This window comes from Microchirus variegatus, assembly GCF_963457635.1.
Source record: "Microchirus variegatus genome assembly, chromosome: 6".
Classification (NCBI taxonomy): Eukaryota; Metazoa; Chordata; class Actinopteri; order Pleuronectiformes; family Soleidae; genus Microchirus; species Microchirus variegatus.
In genome coordinates, this window is record NC_139807.1 from 18,844,531 (window position 1) to 18,871,549 (window position 27,019).

General features: G+C 42.2%; 2 protein-coding genes across 2 annotated transcripts in view; one reads left to right on the top strand and one right to left on the bottom strand.

Annotated features, from left to right (window-relative positions):
• Nucleotides 1-1,145: 1,145 nt before the first annotated feature.
• LOC310928300 (SH2 domain-containing protein 1A-like) lies at nt 1,146-4,803 on the top strand (the record flags this gene model as incomplete). The annotated part of the gene is made up of 4 exons (XM_083890823.1): nt 1,146-1,282; nt 1,607-1,670; nt 3,192-3,427; nt 4,773-4,803. The coding sequence occupies 4 exons, from the start codon at nt 1,146-1,148 to the stop codon at nt 4,801-4,803; spliced, it is 468 nt and encodes a 155-aa protein (XP_083746949.1).
• A 1,004-nt stretch (nt 4,804-5,807) lies between these two features.
• tenm1 (teneurin transmembrane protein 1) overlaps nt 5,808-27,019 on the bottom strand; it is a gene marked incomplete at both ends in the record, with an annotated part of 169,477 nt that continues 148,265 nt past the window's right edge. The window contains 14 exons of the mRNA XM_083891824.1: nt 5,808-6,563; nt 7,049-7,191; nt 7,837-8,543; nt 9,264-9,565; nt 9,969-10,180; nt 12,408-12,550; nt 13,230-13,474; nt 14,349-14,642; nt 15,278-15,522; nt 17,010-17,182; nt 17,850-18,163; nt 19,056-19,252; nt 20,926-21,013; nt 26,409-26,603. Of these exons, the coding sequence (XP_083747950.1) occupies nt 5,808-6,563; nt 7,049-7,191; nt 7,837-8,543; nt 9,264-9,565; nt 9,969-10,180; nt 12,408-12,550; nt 13,230-13,474; nt 14,349-14,642; nt 15,278-15,522; nt 17,010-17,182; nt 17,850-18,163; nt 19,056-19,252; nt 20,926-21,013; nt 26,409-26,603 (4,014 nt within the window). The remainder of the gene's footprint in view (nt 6,564-7,048; nt 7,192-7,836; nt 8,544-9,263; nt 9,566-9,968; nt 10,181-12,407; nt 12,551-13,229; nt 13,475-14,348; nt 14,643-15,277; nt 15,523-17,009; nt 17,183-17,849; nt 18,164-19,055; nt 19,253-20,925; nt 21,014-26,408; nt 26,604-27,019) is intronic.

Consider the following 27,019-nt stretch of genomic DNA (forward strand, 5'->3'; position numbering starts at 1 on the left):
GTAACATGGTTCAGAAGCAAATATTCCGTATTTTAATCACCAGATCCTTAATGAGACACAACAGAAGTGACAGGACAGATTGCAGGATGAGTTTGTTGCTGATCCACAGTATGTTCGTGCCCACAGAACCCGTCAGCTGAAGCCTCGCTGCTCGCCTGAGCAGGTGTGAGTGTCCTTGACACATGTTTAATAAAAGACAGACCAGCGATGCGACTGAGAACATGTATATTGCAGTGTGAACGTGACATGAGAAAATATAACCTGAGCGGGGAGAGGAAGTTTATTTTTGTCAAAATAGGTGAGAGATATTTTGTCAGACAGTGTCTTCCTATGATATACACTCATTTGAAACCACCAACCGTTGCAACCTCTGCATCTCACTTCAGATGGCTTAATTTAAATATATGTTCCTCAAATTCATTTAAATTAAGTTAGTTGACACTACATCCTATTTGCATAAACACATTTTTTGTCTGTTTTGCTGGTAAAACTTCTGCACTTTAATTGTGGAAGTATGTTCAATGTATAAGTCTAACGTATACCAAATCATTTTGTAAGTTTGTACCAGTGAATTTCCTGTGAATTGCAGTGTAAACTGATTTATGTAAACGCCTATTAATAGGACAAAAACCCCACATAAGCACACTATACATTTCCTGTGTATAAAGGCTTTTTTTTTTTTGAATCCCTCTCTTCTGCTTTCTATTGTTAGGGAAACGTTCTGTGAGACTCTTTGATATTATTTCCTGTTGAAAAAAATACAATCATTTCCTGAAAGATACACAAACCCACGTTAAGTGTGCGCACATGTGAACGTCTCACAGAGAAAGAGGAAGACGTGCGAACACCAGAGTCGGAGAGGTTAGAGGTTAGGCAGAGCTGCATCAGGTCTCTGCGAGACAGCAGAACAATCCGACAACTCACCTGCCAAAGTCCAGGCTCCCACCGAGACATCTGAAACAGCAAGAAGCAAAAACCCAATGAAAGGCTGGACAGCTGTCTTACCTGTGCTCCCACTATATAGTGACAACCAAAGGGCTCTGCCTGCTGTGAAAAGTTGAACACGAGAGAGAGAGAGAGTGAGGGAAGAGTTGGTACTCGGGAGCAAAAGCAAAAAAAAAGAGAAGAATTTGAGTGGAGCTGTGATGGAGAACCTGCCTGTGTACCATGGACCCATCGGTAAAGAAGAAGGGGAGCGGCGCCTGGGCCAGGATGGACGGGATGGCTGCTACCTAGTGCGCAACAGTGACTCTGTGCCAGGTGTCTTCTGCCTGTGTGTGCTGTGAGTATAAACACAGACAACGCAATAGCTCTCTTTGCCCTGCTTCTCTAAACCGTCACTGAAGACCTCAATAATTACATCAACACATTTTCTGCTGCTGCAGAGCTTATTGATCTGCTCACATTCAAGAAAATAAAGGCACACACACAGGGATAAACAAAGCAACTGATTATTAAGTTAAAGAACAAAAGAGTCTGCTGGCCTTTTTGTAAGAATGAGTTGAATGAGTCCCCACAGGGGAGATGATGGTGACAGTAAGAACCGACATATTTCATTATACTCTAACTCAAAATTGTTTGTCTCTTTTTGTGTGTGTTCGTGCAGGTGCAACGGCTACGTCTTCACATATAGGCTCCACAAGGATGACGCAGGCTCATGGGCTGCAGAAGTAAGACATCTCTTCCCCTCTATCTTAAGTTCTTTGTTTTGTTGTCACCGTGACATTTCCTCACAAGCAACCGGCAGAACAGCTGCACACCAGACTCACTTTGTTTTGTGTTTATTAACTCCAGAAGTTGTGTTAGTGCCCACTTAATGAGGCAAACTGAAAATTTGAGGCAAACATGTTTCTCTTGTTTTCTTCCTTTGAGTGACAGCACTGAGAAATGGCTGCGTCGCTTTTCCTTCGCTCCCCCCAACCCCAACTCAAATTTAAAACACCACGGTATCAGCATATACTCCCAGAGATGGGAAACACAGAGCGGCATTTGACAGCATTTCTGATGGGATATGTAATTGAGCACTGAGGGCTGGCAAACACCCAGAGATGTGGATGTATAGAGACATCTGAAGGCGACGTCTCTCTCTGACAACTGAGATACATGCTGTTGTAACTACATTTTACCCCCACTCATTTTTACTGACAACATCAAGCGAACAGACAGGGGGAGAAGACTTGAATTACATGAATTCCACTACAAGCTCAATAACAGTTTTTACATTATTCATGCGCAATATCAGTCACTTTAATGAAAATATTGTTCGGAACAGAGGTAACACTTGTGGCCGGAGACGGAAACATCCAAAGTGCTTTGCTGTGGGAAGCGCTCTCCACTGATTAAATGATTTGAAAATGCATTCAAACAAGATTTTCCACCATTTGCTTTCACAGTGATTGATAGAAGAGAATGAAAACACATGCTGCCCTTTTAAAAGTCCTTACTTGACAAAATTATAACACTCTCGAAGTTTTAAACTTTACCGAGAGATATTGAATATTAAAGTGAACTTTGAGCCAAGTGGAACGATGGTAGTGTTTGTGTCATCAGTTAGAAACAACGCAAATAAAACACCTGATTTAATTTACTTTCAGTTAAAGATAAGAAATACTGACTTTGCTACAAAATAAATTAGAATGGCTTTCATTTTTGTTTTTTTGCTGAAACCACACATGATTTCTATAAATTAATACATCTATGTAACATTTCTATTTCAATCTATCACATGAGCATGTATATGAAATGTATTATGTTTACATTTATACAACAAAAGCCCAAGGGAATTAATGTTTTTCAGAGGCGACTGCATCTTGGGCTCCCAAATTTAGCTTTCGTTGTTAAAGCCCTTGGGTCTATTTTCCATCTGGGTCTACAGCAGATTTTTTACTTTCTTTGCGTTATATGATTCATTGATATGTGCCCTGTTATACTCTTAAATACCAGCTCAGGGTGGATCAGCTATAAAGGAAGGAAGGAAAATAATAAGTGTGATTCATGCAGTGTCTGTCTCTACTTTTAGTGCCATGTCATTTCTTCTATAAGTTGAGCTCATTTCAACCTGGCTCTGTCCTGTCCACTTCATTTCCCCAGTAAGATTTGATGTTGAGATGGAGACAGCGATTGTGAATTGTCCTCTACCTTTTTTTTATTTTTCTCAACAAAAAAAAAATCCCCCTCTTCTCATGTTTCAGACCACTCCTGGTGTGCAGAAACGATATTTCCGGAAAATCAGGAACTTGATAGCAGCTTTCCAGGAGCCCGCACAAGGAATTGCCATGCCCCTGCTCTACCCTGTCACCGCTCAGAGACGGGCACAGGCGCCCAGTAATAGCCTGTCTCCAACACACAGCAGCCCAAATGCTTGCCTCCAGCAGCAGCAGCAGGAGCAGCAGGAGCAGCAGCAGCAGGAGCAGCAGCAGCAGCAGCAGCAGCAGCAGCCGCGGCCTCAGCATCATCATCAGCATCATCATGTGCAGCAGGCACATGCTTCTAAGGGACACAGAAAGAAGAACAAGGAGGTGCGGAAAGCTTTTGGTTAGGGGTAAACTCTTGTCTCACCACTGACCAAAAACAAAGATCCTGTATTAAAATGAGCCCTTTGCATGATAATATCTCACTGTCTCTGAAGAAACATTTTTAATTATGTAGCTACGTTTAAGTAATTTAGACTCCAGCACTGACTCTGATCTTAGGATCTCTCGTTGCTTCCCTTTTCTGCATATGCGGCACAGAAAAGTACCTCATGACTTTCTGAGATGTGAAATATTCAGCTGCTCCAACATTAATATCCATTACTGCATATGCAAGTTGACAACAAATATTGTGCTCTGTTTCCTTAATGCAATTCAGTTGTGCAAAGGCAAAGGAAATAAATGATATTGGTTGAAATAAACTCCTTTAAATGAGGTCATGCATACACAGCCATACACACTGAGCCACCGTCTGACATATAATGTGGAACAAAAATTCAATTTGACATATTGAAGTAGTGATTTCCATGAAGAGAGTGCTGACTCCTTGAGAGGGGAGGGGGTGTCTGTCATTCATTTGATCGACATTACGGGCTCATGAAAAAAAAAACGAAGAGGCATAGAGATGGTAATAGAAGGAGAAAGATACAGAGAGAGGAAGAGGAAGAGAGTGAAGAGCATCCATTCAGCCCCGACCATTCTTCAGTGCAGTGGTCTCTTAGCAACCGGACCCTCCATCTTTTCACCACCAAGATGAGGTTGGACAGTATCTAGTGAAGCATATGGTTTAGAAGAGAAGTCACGTTGCAGGCCGATCGGGAAAGTGTGAGCGAGGAACGTATATATCACCTGCTCACAGCAGAACATATGCATTGTGCGTCTCTGTCATCCTCAGCCCAGAAGAGAAACACAAACAATTAGTGGTGGGCAGATGGTGGAGTGACGGTGGGAGGGAGGCGAGTGTGTGTGTGTGGGGGGGGATAGGCAGACGGACGGGGAGGCGGATTAGTGGTAGTGAGATTAAGAATAAATAAATAAATAAATAAAAACTTCTTTACTTTTAAAACTTTTTTGGTGGGGAAAGCTTGGAAGAGGTTCACATGTAGTCTGATTGGCATTTCCTAATGAGAGGAGACAAGCTGTAGAGAACAGCAAAGCCAACTCCAGGTCCTGCCCCTTCTGCACTCACCACCCACTCGCTGAGCCTCAGCTGTCACATTTCTCTTTCCCTTCCACTGTGCACTTTTTTTTTCCTCCTTTCGCTCTCTCCTCCCTCTTTTTCTTCCTCTTCTTCTTCGACAGACGCAGATTTCTCATGCATATCTCAGTTTGAGCCATAATGATGGGTGATAATGACGGCACAGATTTGAAAGTTACAAAGTCCCAGAAACAAGAACAAAGAGTGCACAACAAATGTGTGGAGAGAAGGCGCAGAGACAGATGAGACAGAGAGAAAGAGACAGTGAGGAGGCAGAGAGAGAGAAATAATAAGCGACAGTGGCTATGAAATCCCAGGGAACAATCTGGTAATTCACACATAATAACTTTAATCAGCATTGTAACCCAATAAAGTCAGATTTTTCAGCGAGAATATTTACTATAGCCATGTATAATTCTTTGCAAAAATGTAACTGTTTTTCTATTGATTAACAATACTGACACTTACTTATGAACAACAGAATTTCCAGTTGAGCACTTTTTTCAGTGTGAAAGCACTGGCTATGTACATTCTTGATTTTAGTATACACACTCATACAAACTACTGTTGGAGCACACCAGAGGTGGAAAACCACACGAGGTTTCCTTCTCTAAAGGGGAGTGTCAGAGTCGACAAGGCCTCTCTTACACAATATGTAAACGACAGTATTTCCGAGGTAAACCATGTAGGAACTCAAATGGCAACCGGAGAGCTCTTGGTTTGAGTCATGAAGAGGATTTTTTCACTAGCAATCCTAAAAGTCTTTACCTCTACATTTCAGTGAGCTTGAACAGTTCAAAAATGATGAACAGTGTTGAGACAGCAAATGACAGACACAGTCAGTCAGTAAGTCAGTCAGTGAGTCCTAGGCCAGTTGGGATACAAAAAAAGCAAAGCCACAGTCAAACCACACTGCTTGTGCCACTGTTAGAAATTGGAGAAACTGGACAGTAATAATAAAATACCATCATTTTGTCACAATTAAAGGCATTTGGAATCATTTTTTTCCCCCCAATCTATCTTCTTGTTCTTCTTTGTAGTCGTCTTCTTTTGATACGGTATAGAAACAGTAGAACAAATCAGAGTAGAGTAGAAACGGGCAGTCTTTGGTGGGGTGAGGGGCTGCTCATGTGTCTCTGTTACCTGCCCCCCACCTCGCTTAGTGTCATGAAGTGGATGTTGGAGGGGCAGTCGGACAGCTCCGGCTGCTGCTCTATAGGCAGGGAGTAGTAGCCGTCGTAACCCTGAACACGTCCTACTGAAAGCAGCTGCTGCTTCTCTGCGTCGCTCCACACCCTGCTCCCTGCATCTCCCAAATCCACCCTCTTCTTCTCCTTCTCCCATGCCCCCTCCACCGCTCTCTTCCTCGCCTCCTCCTTCACCCGTGCCCTCTCCTCCTCCTCGTTTCCGCCGTAGCGCACGCACAGACACAGCGCCCCCTGCTGAAGAGTGATATCAGCGAATCGTCGAGTCCTGCCGTTCACCGTGGCACTCATCTGCGACACGCTCACGTTCACGCCGTTCTCTAGGACGCGGCCGCCGACGCCCAACCCCAGGGCGAGGTCATCTTCGATAGGCCGGGACTGGAGGAAGTGGTGGGTGTCGCAGCCTTGCACAGTGAAGCTCAGCCCACTCAGGTGGACAGCACCGTTTAAAATGGCTGCCACGCGGCGGCTGTCCTCGCTGGCTACGCCGATAACTTCAGCACTGACTCGGCCGTGGGAGACGGCAAATCGGATACTGGGGCCCAGCAGAGACGGTCTGGAACCGAAGGGAGGAGGGCGCGTCGGTCTGTGGCAAGTGGAGCCGACAGGCTCTGACACCAGAGGTAACCTGTCCAGAGAAATGAAGCTCCTCAGCTGCCGCCGCAGCTCACACTGGATCCCCAGAGTCACCTGAGAAAAATACATGACATGTTCAAGGTACAAACAAAACAAAAAGGTAAATGGTCTGCATTTATAGTGATTTTCTAGTCTTGATGACCATTCATTCATCTTAGTTAGGTTAGGGTTTTTCTATCATTTGGCATCAGTAACGTAGGGTTAAATGTCTTGCTCAAGGACATATAACCCACAACCTTCACGTTGAAAGACGACTCGCTCTACCCATAGCTATATGAGCTATAACAACAGCCTCATCTAAGACAGATAACAGCAAGCATGGTATGATATGACTGGTGGGTCTCTCTAAATAAATCTCAAAATAATATTTTTATCTATTATATGTGTACACACTTGAATTTTTAATGAGTAAATAAAACTCAATTGTCTAGGATAATAGGATAAAAAATTCTGAGGATTTATTTTACTGAAAGATATACTACTTTATTTACTGAAGAAAAAATCTTGTAACTGAGGTTTTTAATGTTATGAAGTTGCACCTTGCTGGAGTCCCAGTCCTGGGTCCTGGTCTGTGTCTTCATGAGTTCATATGTTTGTTCCATGCGGCCCACCTCGGGCTTTGGGAAGCCTGGAACCACATTATGGAGCTGGAAACCAAATAGCTGCAGCCAGCTACCAATATCTGTACACACAAACACAGAAGATTGCATAGAGGGAGAATGTTACAATCTAATGTTTATACCTGGAAGCAAAGAAAAAGTCATAAGGCCACAGAAACAACACCTTGTACAGGAAATCAAACAATATTTGAGCATAATACACAGCAGAGATGGGGCGGACGGTGTTTCCTGCACAAATAGATTCTTTCTGTAACAAACAACAGTGGTGCAGAGAAACGTGACAGGTCAAATGAATGTTCCATTAACCAGAAGGACATACACCCCCGCCTACATCCTACATTCATCCTCTGACTCTGTGATTCCATCTCTGTCTCTCGCTTTGCCTGAGCTTCTTTTTGTCTCTTGGGGAAACAATATGTTCTTGACAGACAGAGGGAACAAAACATAACAAGCCTGTGTTAAAAAAAACAAGATGATCACAGACATAGCTGTCCTTTGTGGTGCCAGTACATTCTGTCTGTCACATCTTTTTCTCTTTGCAACACAACTTACCTGTGGTTAGCTATGGGCCCCGTTCACTCTCTCTTTATGGCAGATGTTCCTTGTGTATGTTTGTTTGTGTGGGAGTAGGTGTTGTTGCTGAGACAAACATCAGCCTGAATCCGAGAGAAAGCTGCATTGTGTGTGCGAACATGTGTGAAGCTCACCCGTGGTAAAGTGTGTCACCTCCTCCACTCTTCCGACTGGACAGTTATTTTTGAAGGCGTACAAGTTGAACGGCTTCGGTTCTTTGCTCAGCTCGCCCCACAGTTCGTGATTCGGTGAAGTCCAACGGCCAGCCAATGTGTCATAATCCCGCCTGCCCAAATGAACCAGTCGTGTGAGAGGATCATACAAGCCTCCGTGGAAGCCGATAACAAGCTGGAAGTCAGGGTTGGTGTCCTGATAAACCTCTCCGTAGGGGGTGTAGAAAATCTCTTTGACCAATCGGCCCTTGCTGGAGAAAACTGCTCTTGGACTCCCCACGCTGTCGCAGGCGACGTAGTACTCCTCTCCACTGCTCAGCTCCATAGCAATGAGATGGCCCTGGAGGTCGTAGTACAGTGATGTGATCAGATTGCTGCTGTGGTTGTACAAGTGGCTGACCCTGGTGGGGTTCGACAGGTCAGCGTAAAAGAACTGCAGCTGCTCGCCCTGGCTGCTCTTGGCGGCCACGCGGCGACCCAGGCCGTCATAGCGGTACAGAACGGTGCGCTCCGTCACTCGGTTAAAGACGCGGGTCAGCAAGCCGTTTGAGTTGTAGTCGAAGAGGTCATTTGCTCGCTGGCGCAGGAAGCCATCGTCATCCACGCTGTACTGTAACTCGCCGAGGTGTGTGATGCGGTCTCTTTGGTCGTAGCGCAGTGGGGTCAGCCTGGAATTAGGGACAGAAACTTACATATCATTTCTGTGCACTTATGTCTGACATTAACACTATCAACAACATAACATGATAATAATACATGTATACCACACTTTATACTGTTAACATAACATTATGATAATGATTAGTATTAAGTAATTAGCACTGAACAGGTTTGAAAGATAAAAATGTATATTGTTCTTTTGTTTCCTTATTTTTGAATATAACATTAATATGAGGGGATAATAAAAGACACTTTTACTTGGCCGTCTGATTCACTGAGAGTCCTGTGTGTAATTTAATAAAATGACTGTATCTATTTTTAAAGTATTTGGTTGATTGACAGATACAAACAGAGAAATACTATTGTAAAACAGCGAAACTGCATCTTTTACTCAACTGTTAAAGCAAAAGTGTTTATTGCGTGGGGCTAATGTAAAGTACAGTGTGAAGTGCAATATGTATACAGTATAACTGAGTGTCCATTTGAATCTGAGTGTACGCAGCACAGTTATTCCGACAAACTGCGTACATTTTCCAACTGTCTCGCTTTACTGGCACAATATTGTTCTTCTGAGATAAAACATATCCCTTCCTGTGTGCAGTGGGAATGTTACATGTGATCTAAACACTGCTATACTGGAAAATATAGAATCATGTGGAGCTTAATCAGCATTGTTGACAAAGGCGTGAATGTTGGCATTTGTTACACATAGTTATGTTATTATTTACCTTGCACTGGTCCCATGGCTGAGCAGGTTGATGTTCCCATTTAGGTCGTAGCTGTAGCGCCACTGAGGCCGCTCATTGACAGACGCACTCTGCAGCTGGCTGTCTGCGTCATACTCATAAGTGTAGCGGGTCACGTTGCTGTCCACACCCACCCTGATGTCACAGGTGGTGGTGCGCCCTGCAGAGTCATACTGGATGGTCATCCAGTAAGCGATGGACTTGAGGATCTCATACTGGACCTCGACCACCTGACCATAGGAGTTAAATACCTTGGTGTGCTTCATCAGGTGGGTGGTGATCACCTAGAAGACGGCAGGCAACAGGTTAGTCATGTGCTCACCTAAACACACACACACACCTAAAGTCAAACTGAAGTGCTGCATGAACAGTTATATCTGGATTTTTTTATTTCTGAGCAGAAGCAAAAATACCTTCTGCTGAGCTGTGTCTGCTGACATTTACCTATTTATTCAATATTGGAGTCAAATCTAAATTCAATATTAAACATCTCTATAGCTCCATTGCAATCTCAATTAATGTCAGACAAAAATACGAGACTGTTGTTGAGTCTCTTTTTTTTTTTTTTAATCAGACCACAGAAGAACGACTGCTTGTCGTGATGACGTCGAAGTACCACACATGAAACCGAGACTGTTAGAAACATTGCAGTTTCACAGGTTTTGTTATTTTGAGTAACATGCCCACCTGGTTGAGGTCGTAGAAAATGACGCTAAACTTTCCAAACTGCTCAACTCTTCCTGATACGTCCACGTAACGGTACAGATCAATAGGCAGAGGGGTCTCATTGATGACTGCCTGCATGCTTGTCACTCTGAAGTTGTTGTAGCTGTAGTCGAACCTGGCGTTGACCAAACCTTCCTCACTGAAGCGGAAGATCTGGCGGCTTGTCAAAGGACCTATCCAGAGAAGAAAAAACAAGGGTATTTAAGTTTGGATTATACACATTAGCCTGTGTGCACTGTTTACATAATGCTCACGCACAAAGCACTTACAGTTGGCCGTTGGGCTACCCCTACCAGCCTGCCTAATTAATTCAAATCAAGGACTAATTCAACATCATTAACACAGACACATGCAGTGCAGTCTGTTCAATCTTAACTATTCCCACACCTCTGTGGCATTTCCAATGGTGACCTTTATTATGGAGACATAATGAAATCTAAAAACAATAGCAATGATAGGCCAAACTGCTTCTTAATGTCAGAACATCAACATTAACAACACCATTCATCACCTCTGCTGCGAGCTGCTGCAGCTCACCCTCCATTTGGAAAGAGGCCTGCTAATGAAACACCATTACGGTGCTATTTGAGATGACTCTGATTGTAGTTAAAATGACTGAGTGTCTGGCTTTGGAGACTGTAGAGAGCTGGATCAGCATTACATCTTCTATTTTTATTTCCTGTGGAATGTTGATTCTAGACCTGGCCTAATGGGAAAATAGCAAAAAGCAGCGACAGTGCAGAGATTTTCTACCGCCCTAGGGAACTTGCAGTGTGTCCGTCTCGCTTCTCTAGCTGTCAATTCCCCAAGCTGTCATCTTTCCCCCCTTCGTCTCTGTTCCTTTTTTTCCATTGTTTACGTTTCTATATCCCTGTCTCTCCGTTTTTTGGACCCTTACTTTTCCTTGTCTCATCTCAAGGCACAATTACCACTATCTCTCCTCTCTCAATGGCTCATTTTGTTCTGCTGAAATAAGATCAGTTAAAGGAAGGTGAGAGTCTATTCATTGTGAGGGCAAAGTGATAAACACACACACACACACACACACACACACACACACACACACACACACACACACATACACAGCTGTGACATCTGATCACAGTGAGCCAATCATAATGTTACGTGAAGTAAATCAGCAGCAGTGATGAAAGTGCTCTCAACCACCATGGAAAGACGGTAACTTGAAGGAATTGGTTATATGTACTTAAAGGTGCATTATGTAATAAATCTAAAGCAACTGCCCATAAAATCCTCCTAATATGTCACAGAGACTCAGTGTTGTAATGTTCATATAACAAACTGAACTAACCAACAACAACAGTACAGCCAAAATATTTGCATTAAAAAAAATATTTTGCAGACCGCAAATCATGTTTATGTTTTGAAATCATGCTTTGGCATGTGGCGCCTTCTACCAATAATTGCAGTCAGTAAAGTCTCAGCTGCCGAGCAACCACATGTTGCCAGTAACGCCAGAAAACGAAACCTAAAAGACCTCAGTATTTTGAATTTGAATGTAGTAACCGTTTTTGGCCACATTCTTACATATGGCACCTTTAACAATGAGGCTCAGATCATTCGCTTACTGGGTAAAACTTTAATCATCTCTGAATCAAAAGTGTCTGATGAACCCTGATGAACACTTGCATTTGCTGCAATGAGTTAAATTGTCATGCATTAACCATACAAATAAAGGCTTTTTTACATTTTCAAAACAAGAGTGCCTTGATTTTCAACTCTTTGTTTTGTGTGAATCTTTTTTTTCTCTTAACTTCAAATGGCAGCCCCACCTTTCTCTTTCGTTTCTTACCACATTTTTATGTCTCACCAAGTAATATTCAGGCGCATAAGTAAAACAACTGTGAATTATAATTATTTCCTTTCTCACAAAGACATGTACATGTATGTGGAAACAAGAGTTAGCAAAACGGTACGAAAAGACACCTCCCTAACATACAAAAGCTGAAATGTACATGTCTTTAGTTGTTTACTTTGATCAGTATGGTTGCAGATTTAAGGAAGATATAATGCAGCTCAGAAGCCTGTGGGGTGGTCTTGTATTTTCAGCTGTGGTAAACCACAGCCTCTTTCAGTTGAACACGCTCGGCCTAATGTCACAATAAACAGTGTGTCTCTGTGTCACATGAAATAGCACCAAGGCTGACTCAAAGCCAGACAGAGTTTGACAGCACTCAACAAATCTGGTTTAAGATGTATGATGGTGCAGACCTGACACAGTCCAAACGCTTTGAGTCATGCCCGTAAAACGATCCAGCGCTCAGATAGATGCTTTTAAATCATCCATTCGAAGATGACTCATTGCACATTGTAAATATTTTAAATGTGTGGCTGTTTGTCCCTTAAGTGCCTGTGGCACGAGTGAACGCGTGCACATACCCGTCTGTCTGTAGCGTATGGAACTTATGAAGCCGTTATGGGTGAGATGAATGGTCTTGACGGTGCCAGAGGCCTCGTCATAAGTGAAGGTCACCAGGGTGGAGTCATAAACCACCTCAGAGAGCCGCGCTGCTGGTGTATACCTGAGAAAGAAAAAAAACCAGTAGAATTAACAATTTATTGCACAGGTGATAAATTAGTTGGCTTTGACAGAAATCCCGACTAAAGTGGTAAACTGCACAGTTCAAGACACATTACATCTGCAGTGTGCGTACACATGTTATACCTTATGAATAATACAAAAAACACCTTGGGCTGTTGCATCATCTTTAAGCATTTCATCAAAATAAGAGCAGCTGCTGTGGCTGTTCAAGCCTTTTGAAAAGGGGCCGTTTATAATTGTAGTGTTAAAAAAACCGTTTAATGCCAGAACACTGCTCACATCGGTCGTCCAGCTTTCATCCAAATGAGACCAGCGCTGTCTGACATAGCGTGATGATAACATTTTTTGACCTTTAATCTGTGTCCCCCCCATTAGTCCAATCAGGACAATTTGTAAAGGACAGCTGGGCGTGTCTGGCACACTTTGGTGTCAGCTAGATTTGGTCTAACGGGGCTGTTACACTTCTGAGATTAGCCGCTAATTAGTGCGCCTTCATTAAACAAATCTGTGTTATGTTTTCGTGTGTGTGTGTGAGAGTTTCGTGCCAAGAAGCGTCATGCCTCCAAGCTTCACCCGAGTCAAAGCAGCGGTGTTAGCAATGTCACCTCTGCCACACTGCATTGCCTCCATGAGTTGTGTTCCTGTGTTCGCTGTCATACCTGTAGATGACACTGCGTCCTGTTCCCAAGTACTGGATTCTCATCAGCCGCCCATCGAGGGCGTAGTCCTGCACGAAGGAGGCTTGGCTGTCGGGAGGCATGTAAATATTTCTGTAGTAACCAATGGACAGGAGAGACTGCAGAGTGTGTTTCACCATGCTGGGCATCGTCACGGCAACCAGGCGGTCTGTTTGGTCGTATTCAAAGACGTAGCGCCGCTGGCTGTGCAGGAGCAGCATGATGGACTGAAAGGACACAGACAGACGCACAGCTGCGTTAAAAGACTGCAGCTATGTGGGTTGATAAGATTTTCTTTTCTCTTTCTGTTGTATTGTGTTCCAATGTCATTTCATGAAAAAAAAGGCATTCAAATAAGTCAGAGGCAGCCTTGGTGTTAGCTTGAGGTTTTCAGTTTATTCGCCTCTTTTATTCAAACAAACTTTAAAAATGTGTCTGTGGAACTGTAGCTATTGGACAAGTCTGAACTCAAGTTAATCAAGGTAAAAAATGCTTCTCTAATATAAGCTCATTTAATACTCCTGTTACTAAATATATTCCAGGCTGAAGAGCATTTCATTAAAATTTTTAATGAATTCAAGTCCGGAAATTACAACTTCTGGTAGCTTTCAGCTTTGGCACACACTTAAACGAACATTATCTTTTGTTCTTTGGCCCATTTATGAGAAAAAAAAATCACAGGTACTGTGCATTTTCTAACCATTTTTAAAAGCATGGTGAGAATTTACTGTTAAATACACTTTAAATCAGTAAATATGTTGTGTTCTGTCAAACATCTCCTTTTTTTAAAGTCTGTAATTTACAATTAGAAAACCCTGATCTTCAAAAAGAAACCAAAAATGGATGTCTCAAAAAAAGAAGATGTTACACCTGTGGTTGATAGTGTGATAGTGTGTAAATCATTTGAATGTACAGGTTGTTACTGTCATTTCCCACAACTGTCCAAATGTTCTGTCTTAGTTTTGGTTTCGTATAACTGCGATAACCTGTGAGTGGCAAACACAAGAAGAACTTTCTTCGATCAGCGAAGACAAAATGTGTTGAACAAACGTCAATATTATACCACAAGAACCTGTCAATCACATGTTGTACTGCTCTTACTCTGTCTGCGTATGTGTAGCTCCAGATCTTCCCATTGACCCAGGCTCTGGACACCACCCTGTCGTTCTCATACTCCAGCCGTTCAGACCACTCTCCCCTGTGAATGGACGACAACAGTCCTCCACCAGAGTAGCTGATATTGACTTCAGTGTACTTGCTGCTGGGAGACCACACCACAGGCCGGCCCAGTTGGTCATACTGGATATGGAGAGTGAACTTCCTGTGGTCGTCGTAGATCTTTCCTACTCTAGTGCTCTGATCAAAGTCAATGGACAGCAGGTTCCTGTTGTGTGCCTGGAAGGAAAAACAGTAAAATGTCAGCTTGTGCATGTGCTGTTTTGTAATCACCATAAATTCTAAATAAGGCCACAGACATGCAAATATAAATGGAGTGGCATGAAGAGACAAGCAGAGATTTCATTAGTTTAGATAAATTAATTGTGACATTTAGAGCAAGCCAGGTCTGCATAATAACGAGAAATTTCAGCAAGGCCTAATTAATTAGCCCACACCAGATAAAACATCTTATTCTTATGAAATATTCTGTTTCTCTGACACGCACTGTGTGCTGTGAGAAAAGAGAGAGGTGTTGCAGTCATTGTGTGATTTGTGGAAACAACAGCTAACAGCAACATCATTAATCACTAAAAAAACAGCTAACATGTTGTGTAACTGCTGCACAATTTGACTCATAGGATTGACGTAGGCCAGTGCACTGTAAGGTGACACTTTTTTTGTCGGGTTTTGTTTTTTAAAAGTCAGTTTCCACAAAAAGGTTCTTAATGCAGCAGACTTCTAAGAAGTGTGATTGCTGTGATGCAAGTTGACCTATTGACACGGGTTTCAATTTGGTATTTGAATTTTCTTTATTAATATTATTATTTTTACATATGCTGGATTGAGATGATAATATTTTTCAAATGTTTTACCCTGAGCCTGCGTTCATAAGTGCTGTAGTTAGTCTTGCTCTGCTCTTTCCTCTGCCGCCACTCTATCAGGCTGGGGGCGTGGTCTCCTGGCAGGCTGATGTTACAGCGGCTGGCCGTGGGGCTGAGTCCTCCTCCGACGCCACCGGGGAGGAGGGGCTCCGTGCTGAGTGACAGCTCCATCCCGTTTGCCAGTGACACAAGAAACGAGCCATCAGCGCTGACTCTGTACGAACTCTGAGCGTGGTCTGGGGGTCGAGCATAACGCCATGAGTGAGTTAACACACCTTCAGAGATGTACACACACACATACACACCCAGAAACGTGCACAAAACCACACACTCACACAATGATGCAAATATGCAACGGCAGATGAGAAAAGTGTGAAAGCAAACATCAGCCACTGTCTCTCAAAAACAGCCTTGAGAAACTACAGCAAATGACCTGAATGCAATGAATACATGTCTGGCTTTTTGTACATTATGTTTTATTTGGATTAATTGCATAAATCATAAAAAGTGATGCCCCCCCCCCCCCCGATTCCACCCTTAACACTATTTCCTGCTCCTATTGTATCTTTAGAAAATGTAATCTGTTCAAAAATGCAGAGAAGGACACAGAAAGTGTGAGAGAGAGAAACCGACAGACATAGAGAGAGAGAGATAAAAGCATGGGTATAGAGCGGTGGTTTTTCACACATTGCAAGATTGCAAAGGTTTCTCTGAAGCCATTCTTTCATTTCAACATCACTTTGAGTTAACATTTTATACAGAATGTCAAAGTGAAATCTCCTTTTCATTTATGCCTTTTCCTTTTGTGAAATGTAATTATTGAAGCAAAAATGGCACAAAATAACCATAAAAATATAGTTTAATCATAAAATTTAACACAGCTTAATAAACTGGATATTAACTTATATTACCTTCACCACTGTCAAACCTTGTCCTATACTTGTGGTTATTGTTGCCTCTGAGGCAAGAATAGACTATATTATAGAGGGTCATTTCAACTCTTCCCTGGCAGCACTGTCATACTGTGGCACTGTGTACATGCGTGCAAGGGTATTTATGTGTGTTGAAGCAGCTTTTCTCTCCCTGCAGTCCTGTCATTGTGACAACTGCTAGAAAGCAATTAAAGGGATGACATGAGAAGAAACCGCTCCCACGAGCGGCTTCTCCACTCCACTCTCATTTTCTCCTCCTATCATCTCTGCCCTCTTTTCCATTTTTTTTCATGTGGTCATTTAAAATTTTCCACAAGGCAGTCTGATCCATCTCCCCTTTTGTAAATAAATAAGAAATAAATAAATAAAACGGCACTTTTGATTTGCTGCCAATTATCCTGCGTGTGTATAAGAGGGCATATCAGACGTATATGTGTGAATTATTTATAGAAATCGATGAAACACTTTTTTTTCTCCTGCATATGCATCCAGTGCAGCGTGGAAAAGTAAAAAGCAGGCCGGAGCGTCCGACCCGGACAGAATAACAGTCGCGTTATTGCAGTTTGTCAGTCATAAATGTTTAAATATCACTATAACCTTACAATCTGCCCTCATTATACATCTCAGTGCTGCCTACGGTTTAGCCCCCCCAGATGAGTCATAAACTGCTATGCAGCATGGTCAGGTAGTTGGGGGCAGATGCACTGTGGTAAGGCTGTAATCTGTCATCAACAGTGTCATTGTTCCTACTGACTTATGTGGCAAGGGAAACATGCAGCATGGTGCTCTACCTTGTCTGAAGGTGTAGATGGTGTCACTGGCAGAAAGGTTGGTGCTGGTGATAAAGTTTTCACGGTTAGATGCCTCAACCTCCACCCGAGACCAGCGCTCCAGGTTGCCATGGAAACCACTCACCTCACCCGTGGGGAGGGTGATGTTGGTCACACGGCCCTCGCTGTTGTACCTTGGAGAATAAACACAGGGACGATGATATAGCAGCACACAAACACACAGTTAACTGTCACTCCCGGATAAATAAACTCAGATGCACACACACACACACACACACACACACACACACACACACACACACACACACACACACACACACACACACACACACACACACACACACACACGCAGGCAGGCACACACACTTATTATCACTTTGTTTTCCCCTCGTACAAAAACATCAACACAACTGTCAACTGTGATTTATAAGTGTAATTATCCAGCTGTGGAATTTGACTCAGAGACTGGATAGGTAGTGGTGAATAATTCAGACAGATGTGTACTTGTGTGTGTACTGTGTGCAACACTAAATGTCTCTGATCAAAGTGTGCAGAAGCCTCTTTTAGCATATCAGTCAGCAAAAACCTGAAAAAAAAGTCTCACCCTTTTCTGCAGCAGAGGTGATACTGTTGTTACCACCAGATGGCACTGACATGTCATACCACATTCACGTTCATACACATGCACATACAGCACATGTCATCCCATATCCACGCAGACACTCAGAGGCAATTAACAGAGCTCAGATCAAAGAAATAGAAGAACAGAAAGGTAGAAAATAAATAAAAAAAACACAGAAGAACAATAAGCAGACGAAAAAGCAACAACTCTCAACTCACTCATAAACAGTGGTCCAACTGTTCTCATCACTCTTGGTTGCTAGGAGACCTGTGTTGCCATGGCAAGTGATGTGGGCGATGTCATGGCCTTGGGCTGACACCTTCCTCAGTGTTCCACTGTTGCTAAGAGACAGCCAGTACACCTGTCCACCAGGTAGCGCCAGCCAGAGAGGCACTCCATGAGCGTCTCTCCTCACCTGGAGCCCATGGCCGTTGCGGCACGTCAGGCCAGACAGCTGACCGTCTGTGCCGTAAGAGAAGTTGTACAGGTGGTGGCCAGTGATCAGGTGTTTGGTGAACATGTGCGAGCCGTTCTGTCACAGAGAGAAAGAGAAAGTGATCAGGATCACGTTGGAACTACTATTAATAAACCTGTAACTAACCTGTCTCTCCTAGTTCATTATATCATTATTACTTTTTCTTTGGTCGTGCTTTGCTCTGAATTCAACCTGCACAAATGACTTTACAGCACTAAGTCTCCTGATTCAGAAGACTCAGGGCTGGGTTTTTCGATTTATGGCTCTACATGTCTGCATGCGGAGGAACGCATGCCGATGTGTCCCTGGGCAAGACACTTAACCTCAAATTGCCCCTGGCGGCTGTGCGTGCAGTGTGAGGATAGGAATGATAGACACGTCAAAGAAAAAGTGCTGCATATAGGAGCGTTTTATCACACTGTGAATGTGTGTATGGCAAACGTGTAGAATAAATGATTGAAGTAGTTGTACATTTAAAATTATTCAGAGACCAGTGTCATGACTGTCATATTAATACAGTGACATTTTTGTTTATTTGGGAGGTTAAAACAGGGTTATCTAATTTAATTAGTATAATGTTCAATCTGATATGTGAAGCACATTCCACATTACCCCATTTATTCTTTACACTAAATGACTCATATTCAATATGTCAATATGTGTCAGTTTGGTTACTCAGTGCTCTGCATTACACCAGGCAGTAAATAGTCATAAATATGTATTAGCCACTAATCTATAAGCAGGCTGTCAAGCTCAACTTGCTTTAAATCTTTAGAAAACACTGTGAAAATCTGATCTTATGAACTGCAATAATTATTATGATATCGTGTCACTAATGTTTTTTCCACAAAGTCTTCAGCGTTTCTTTGACCTGAAGTGAGATAATAGCTCACAAGCTGACATTTAACATGCAAATACAGACTTTAGACAAAGCTTAGGCACTGTGTACCTGGCTGAAGAGATAGAGCTCCTGGTCCAGTGGGGAGCTGATCTCCACCAGTCCGGTTGGGTTGGGCTGAGGCTGGTTGAGGCTGACAGCTCTGATCCGGATGTTTCCCAGATCAGCAATATACAACGTTCCGTTGGGGGCGACGGCCAGAGAGGAGGGGGCTTTGAGTCGAGCATCACGGGCGTAGCCTCCATCTCCTGATAGCACAAAAGCAGACATTATTTCAGTGATGGCAGACACTTAATCAAGAGAACAGCACGAGTGAAGACACCCTGACAAGTCATTCTTTAGAATAAAAGAGAGAGGTCACGACAAGAACACACAGGCTTTGCAGAGTATGAAGATCCCATGGTGCTGCAGTGTTTATCAGTTTAGTCCAGGACATGGACTTGTTGGGATACTGTAGCTTTCTGATGGAGTAGATATAACCACCTTGATAGTGACCTCAGCCTTATCAGACAGTGGTAGTGGGTGATTGAATGCATTCAGATGTCTTTGGTAGCGCAGCAGGATAACAGGCGGGCGAAGCCCTTTAGATGCTGTCAGCAGTAGGCCCCGGGCCTCTGATGGGTCTGTGCAGACAGCAGGATGGCAGTTTATTTCCTGACAGCATGCACTTTCTGTCCGTGCATGTTGTTTTCTTTAGTACGGGTGTGTGCACACGATCGTGTCTGCTTGTGTTTGCGGGAGCGCGCTCACACATACACGTATGCATGCGTGTTCAAAGCGGCTGTGTGAGTGTTTATGGCGAAGGGATGGAAACGGAAAGCCTCTGAAGAGAGTAATCATCTGTTAACAGCAAGACATGATTGAAAATATGCAAAGTACAACACAAGAAAAAGGAATGGTTACAGCCCATTGGCGTGTGGCTGGCAAGAGTCACTTTGCTCCATTTTCAACCGGAAAAAACGATTTTTTGAGCAGAATTAAATGATAGAATCACCCCCTCTGACACTTACAATGAAAGCATGGCCTAACTGTCAAAAGAACATCTGCTTATTTGTTTGGCCCTTTCCTTCTTCCCTTTATAACTCTTCAGGTGCCCCTGCTATGATACACCAGCCAGTTAAAACCTTCGGTGGCCAGATGAGAGCTCTTCTTTCGCCAGCTGTTATATGAATGGACTTGAAAGATTTTCTCTCCATGTTGTTCCCGCTGACATTTAGCTGGAAGTTTTTTTTTTGTTGCTCAGAAAGAACTTCACAGTGAAGACCTGCTAACACAAATGCATTTTAAACTTTCTACAAAACCAACACACTCACAAAGTCAAATTGCATTCATCAACTTAGCAGTTGTGACACCAGAGATGGTTATTTATTGTCTGCATGCCCAGCCACAATTTACATAAATGTCATTATTATTCTTTTTCAAGGAGAGTCAAAATAGCCCTGCTTAGAGATGAAACCTCCATCCTATTTAAATTATTCAGACAGAATGAAAGGAGACGGAAACTGAGCAGGAAAAAGAGAGACACTTTTCCTCAAGCTCTGCTAATAAAATCATTGGCCAGCAGGGACTCACAGGCAGGAAGCTTTTATCACTTAATATACAACACACTGACTATTTCAATTCATGTAAAGCTTTTAAAACGTTTCTGTTTTGCTGCCTTCAAATATACATCAGAGCCAGGCCAAGTGCGATTTCATCTCAAATAATTATCACGTAAGTGCATTAAATGTTGTTCCAGGACTGTAATCCTAACACAGCTAATCTCATACCCTCACATTACATAATCCTGCTCTCACATAACGAGCGGTGAGATATGTGTGTGTGTGTGTGTGTGTGTGTGTGTGTGTGTGTGTGTGTGTGTGTGTGTGTGTGTGTGTGGGTGGGTGTGTGTGTGTGTGTGTGTTTGTCCTGCATGACCCACCAGAGAAGCAGTCACAGTTGGGGTCTATCTTACAGTCACAGTCCGTGGGGGCGCCAGAGATAACAGAGATCTCCCCATTGGTCGACACCTGTGGAGCGTGGAAACACACACACACAAAATGCTGGAGGAGATCATTGCTGGAGAGAGGAGATAATGTTCAACAGCATCCTTTGTTACCTCTAATACCTCCAGCAAAAAAAAGAGAAGACTCTAAACCTGTGCTTTGAACACAGAATTATTTGGCAATATATGTATTTTAATATATAAAAAAAAGTTCAATAACAACAATGTGGTCTACTGTCAATCAACCAAAAAACTATAAATAAATGATGAAATATAATGAATAAATATCTTTCATGCCATTTTTTTCCTAATTATAGCAAAAACAAAGGAGCCGTTATCATCAGTGTGATCAAGCCTTTGTTTTAAAAGACTAATCTCTGCAACATTGAGTCCAGCTCTCTAAACAAATTACACTGACTGTCCTGAATTTATTATGAACATAATACACTGTCATTCATTTACTAATAATGTTGGCCTATAACTGGTCACTGTTAGATGATAGTCATTTTTTATACATCTTTTGCTGAGGGGGAAGTCAAATTAAACATTAAATAACATTGAATGGAAACATAGAGTCCTTGGTAGGTGAAAATACAGCTGTTAAGAGAACATGTTATTGTACAAACTGAGCCAAATTCAAGGTTGGTTCCAACAGAGAGCTATTGTGTTCATTCCTCGCCAGTAAGAAGCCAAACAGAGCCTGGTGTAATTCACAAGAAAAAAGATAAGGATGGAGCTGAAAGCATATTATTCCAGAGAGAGTTTGTAGTATTTATGAATTTATCAATAATTAACACCTTATATATCATTTGATTAATTAAAGAACAGTAAAAAAAAAAACACAGTCTTTGTGGCAGCAGCAGCTTCGTAAATTTATACAACAATTGTCTACTTAGTCAACTTTCCTGACTAAAGAATTTATGTGAACATCCTCCAACATTTGAAAAGAGCTGCAGAGGAGTTTTGACCCTGAAGTTCACAATGAGGCCAGTGATAAGCAGAACATGTCCACACATTCAAGGATGGAAAGGAACACAGAACACAGAATACAAAATCAAATTTAAGATAATCTCCAGCTTTTTTTGATGATGCCAACCAGATTCAAGTCTTGTGATTTGCTTTAAAACATGCAGCACCAAAAGCAACTCTCCGCAGTTTGCTCTTAACTCGGAATAGTCACGACTAATATGAAATTTAATGTTTGTGATTTTAATGCACCTCAGTGCCCCAGTACCATGCATATTCAACAGCCACCCTGCCTGTGCAAGAATAAAACTCAAATTCAACACATATTGGTTATGCAAGTGTGATGTTTGATGTTATGGCCAAATGTTCTGGGTTGGTGTGGCAGACGGGCGTGCCTGGACCACGAGAACAGACCGGCAGCAGCGATGCCAAAGCATCGCCTGTATAGTTATTGCAGCCAAGGCACGTTCACATTTAATAGGGCTTATAATGCTGAACAAATAGACATGCTGGCTGAACAGTACAAAGTGCAGCTGATGTCAGTCATTTACGATGAAATGTTGTGGTTAATTTGTGTCATTCTTTATCATTGAAAAAATTAAACTGTCAGTCTCTACCTGTGTGTGGCTTGTTTGTCTTACAAGTGACCCAATGTTCTGCATTTAATTATTAATTTTTCTTTCCATGTGTCAAATTATATCAACCAATCCGGTTGTTGTATGTGTTAACTGCACATCAGAAACCATTGAACAAAATCTGCAACACATCATTAATTTCATTTTACGGCCCAGTGTTACAAAAAATGGTTTCACTGACTCTCAAAGGAGAACTTCCACTCGCTGCTGAGCACTTTCATAAATTGGAACTTTCATAAATAACTTAAGTGCTACTCTGCAGCAGGAGATTTCGCTTCTAGTTTGACTTTCTGTGTGAGTGATTCTGAGTTACTTGCCAAATATAGGCCCAGGAATATCAAACATAATATAGGTGTGACAAAATACACTCAAACTAAACAGTATTTCCGTATACTTATCCAACTTGGCTACGCAGTCTCCACATAAAAAAAGCATCCAAGACATTTTCTTGTTATTTTATGTCTCTGTCTGACTCCACATGGGCTCAGCGTGGGTTTCCTGACCACAAAGGGGCTATTGATTGAAAGCAGCAGGCAGTGTTTTTGTGTTGCAGGTGCCCAAAATGCCGCCAACCTGTGATATCGTGCTGTTAGCTAATGGAGCTAATAGACAAAACAATGAAAAAAAGATTTTTGATTTATTTTCTGGAAGCATCGGAAATGTGTACAGTGACTTCAGAAAGACCCCACTATATATAAATATACTACTCTTCTGTAAAAAGGTGACATCACAAGTTCTCCGAAGAACTATAAAACGGGATTTCTAAGACTCAAGGGGAAGAGCTCTTGCCTGTAAACTAACTGGGTTTTATTATTTCAAAATGAGTGCAGAGGATGTTGGGCAGAGATATCTTTACAGAGTATAGGTTGATAGTTTGCCAGGGTATTTATCTGAGAATACAGCTGAAGAAATGAAATGAGGCAAAAATGGAATCCGGCAAAAAAGAGGTCGAGGTTGCAGCTGCATTAGCCTTGCAAAAGGATATGGCTGGAGGGAACGGCCAGTGACCGCGCTGCTGAGAGCAAACAGTGACTAGTGGTGCCTTTGATCAAATTGCTCTCCATTGCCAAAAGCTACTGAATCATTCTGCAGCCATGAATTTCAGCATGGACCGTTTTTGCTGAACTCTGTTGCTGATGCCGACCCGGAGGGAGTCAGTGTGTTCCTTCTTCAAGAGCTCAAAGATAAATTGGGAACTACAACTAAGAACAGCGAGACCAAGAGGGCAGATGACCATCGAGTGATTTTTCATGTAATGATGTTTTTGGTAGTAATAGCTTAAGGAGAGGGCAGTGATAACAAGCAGTTGATTAACTAGTTTCTTCTTAAATGTGTATTACTGGTTGAAAAGTTATCCGGTCCACTGTCATCCTCATATTATCTATTGTCTTGGCTGTGCTAACGTGCTAATTCAATGATCACAGTATTTGCCGTGGCTGCAATCATTTCAGAATCAGTACTAGGAGCCTCCTAATGAATAACCACTTTCTTTCATGTCTTTTGCTCTCTGCAGACAATACCATCTGGCTGCTTATCATTTTTTTATAGAGTGGGTGCTACAAGGACAGAAACTTGGCAAAGGAAACTTCATCATCTTGCCTGCTTGTATTATGCGCTGTGTCAGAGCCAAATATCATCTCTCAGTGGTCAGTACAGAGGGCATGATAAAGAGTATGAAGCTTGTGATACTGTCTTTGTGGAAAATGACTGCAAAACTTTTTGGTCGTGACAAACACATTTAAATTGAAGCGTATTGCACTGACATTGCTAATGTATGATAATCAATATGTTAAATATAAATTTGGAAACCAAATAATAAAACATTTGTTTAAAAAAAAGTTGTTCTGTGTAGATACACAAACAGGGATTGTTTATTTTCGCAGTCTTCCAGGCAGCATGAACATGGAGGCTGGAAAGAACTGAGAGAAGGATGAATGCAGCCAGAGGCAGAGTGGTCCTGGAAGAAAATCTGCTCCAGAGTACACATGACCTGAGGCTGGGGCGATGGCTCACCTTTCAGCATGACAGTGACTTGAAGCATACAGCCAAGACAATTCTGTAATGGCTTTGGGACAAGTCTCTGGCTGTCCTTGAGAGGCCCAGCCAAAGCCCAGACTTAAACCCCAGAGAGACCTGGAGACATGGCAGTTAAGACACTTTCCAACCAACATGACAGAGTTTGAGAGGATCTGCCAAAAAGAATGGACTACGCTGTCCAAATCCTGGTATTCGAAGTAAACACTTTCCCAAGGAGGCTCAGTGGTGTAATTGTTGCCAGAGGAGCTTCTGCAAAGTATTGATCTAAATAAGTTTTGACTTTAAAAACAGTGAGTGTAGGTGAACAGGCAAAAGCAATTTTATCCATTTTAATTTTAACATACAGCACAAACAAGTGCGCAATAAGCGAAGGAGTCACTGAAAGACAGTTTTGCTTCACAGCGCTCCTGAGCACAGATTACAACCTAATGATTGTGGGACACATGGTGCGGCAAGAGGGAGGGAAAATGTGTGTCATTAGAGCAGAAGGACTATTGGTGTCATTTAACCTGGAAATTAGACCAATCAGCGAGCTTGTGTAGAACCCTTCTGTTCAGACAGATTTACATCCAACAGGTTGGGGCCATTTGCAATCATTCCTCTAAATTGGGCCAGGTTTGACATGAAACCTGGCAAGAGTTTTCCTGAACACGCTGCATGTACGGCACTGATGTGGAGAGGTCTGCTTCTATCAGGACAGGTTTCAAATTCTATTTATGTTTTCTTATTTCGGTCTGTTGTTCCATCCACAACCAGACAGCCAGTGATGCAGCTTGTAGTACTTCAACACATGAGTTTCCAGAAGAGTTAAAAAAAAAACAACAACACACCAAGCAGCAGCTGTAAGGTCGGAAATGCCTAAGGTTACAGAAGGCCCTCTAAAAAAAACACTTCTCAACCAGAGGAGAAGCAACACAAGGGTCTGCTGTGGATATGTGTTTTAAAAATTTAGATGGCTGAAAGACAAATACCGTTGTGGATAATATTCTTCGGAACAAGCATCAAACTCTATCCCCATCGTTCACATACATTAGTTGTTGCCTCATCATGTGATCTGCTGCTTTCACTCTGCTGCTTCTTTCAAATTCACGCTTTGCCTATATTTAACCACATGAACCAACTAACTAATGTTCTGCAAATATATGTGCGTATAGGTTGGTGCATGAACACAGTGTTACATGAGGTAATAGTACTCCTTGTTTCTGTCTATCAGAAATATCCTGCAAATCACAAGTGCCCTGAGTCTGGAGAGGATGGACAATGCTGTCCAATATTTTGATAATTTGGATATAGCAGTTCCTGTTTTTAACACCGATGGCCCCAGTTTTATTTACTCAACTCAACTCAAACTTTATTTATAGAGCGCTTTAGGCAGCTATAGCTGGGACAGTGCTTAACAATACAATAAATAAAACATGGCACATAAAACATAGGAGACAAAATAAAAACAACTAAACAATTAAAAAAAAAATATATATATATATATTAAAACAATAAAAGTATAAAACAATAAAAATGTTTAAACAATGAAAACAATGAAACACTAAAACAAGAGCAGAGTCTCATGCTGGGTTGAACGCAGCAGAATAAAAATGGGTTTTAAGATGAGTTTTAAAAAAACATATTACATATTACTCCTTTAACTTAAACGTCTTTATCAGAAAAATATGGATTTCAACATGAATAATGTGCCATTGATGGTTACATTTATTTGCATTAAATCCACTATTTTCAGTAATAGTAACTGTGTGTGTGTGTGTGTGTGTTGTTAGTGACAGTGACCTGCTGGATGCGGTTGATGCGTCGCTCATCAGTCTCTGCAATGAACAGTGTGCCCAGGTGGGACAGGGCGATGGCTTTGGCTGCCTCCAGGGTGGCGCGTACTGCCGCCCGGCTCACCAGGTGGTGGTCGATACCTGGAACCTGGCAGTGGATGGGACGTCCTGCCACAATACGCACCTGAAGATTTTCTGACACCTAAGGTAAAACACAGTTCTGCATTAGCTTTGGAATAAAGAAGGGGAATATCAGCGGTTCAAAGAGTTCCATGATGCCATGCATCAAACTGTAGGAGCCCCGACTAAACAAATAGGTAATTCATTCATTCTGGAGAAAACATTTGTGTCATGAGCAAATCCTGAGTGACAAAGCATGCTATTTTGTAACACAAGCTACTCTTGTACTCTTTAAACTATGGCTTTATCCACACAGAAACAGAACTTTCTCCACACAACCTTTTTCTTTGTCATCATTCACGCAAAACATCCCAAAACAACTCCAACTACACTGTCGTTCAAATTCCAGGTCTGTACACCATGGATGCAACTGCAAGTGAGAGTTGGGGCTGTGATATAATCACGTTTTCCCAAAGTAATGTATTGGTTGTATTCCCA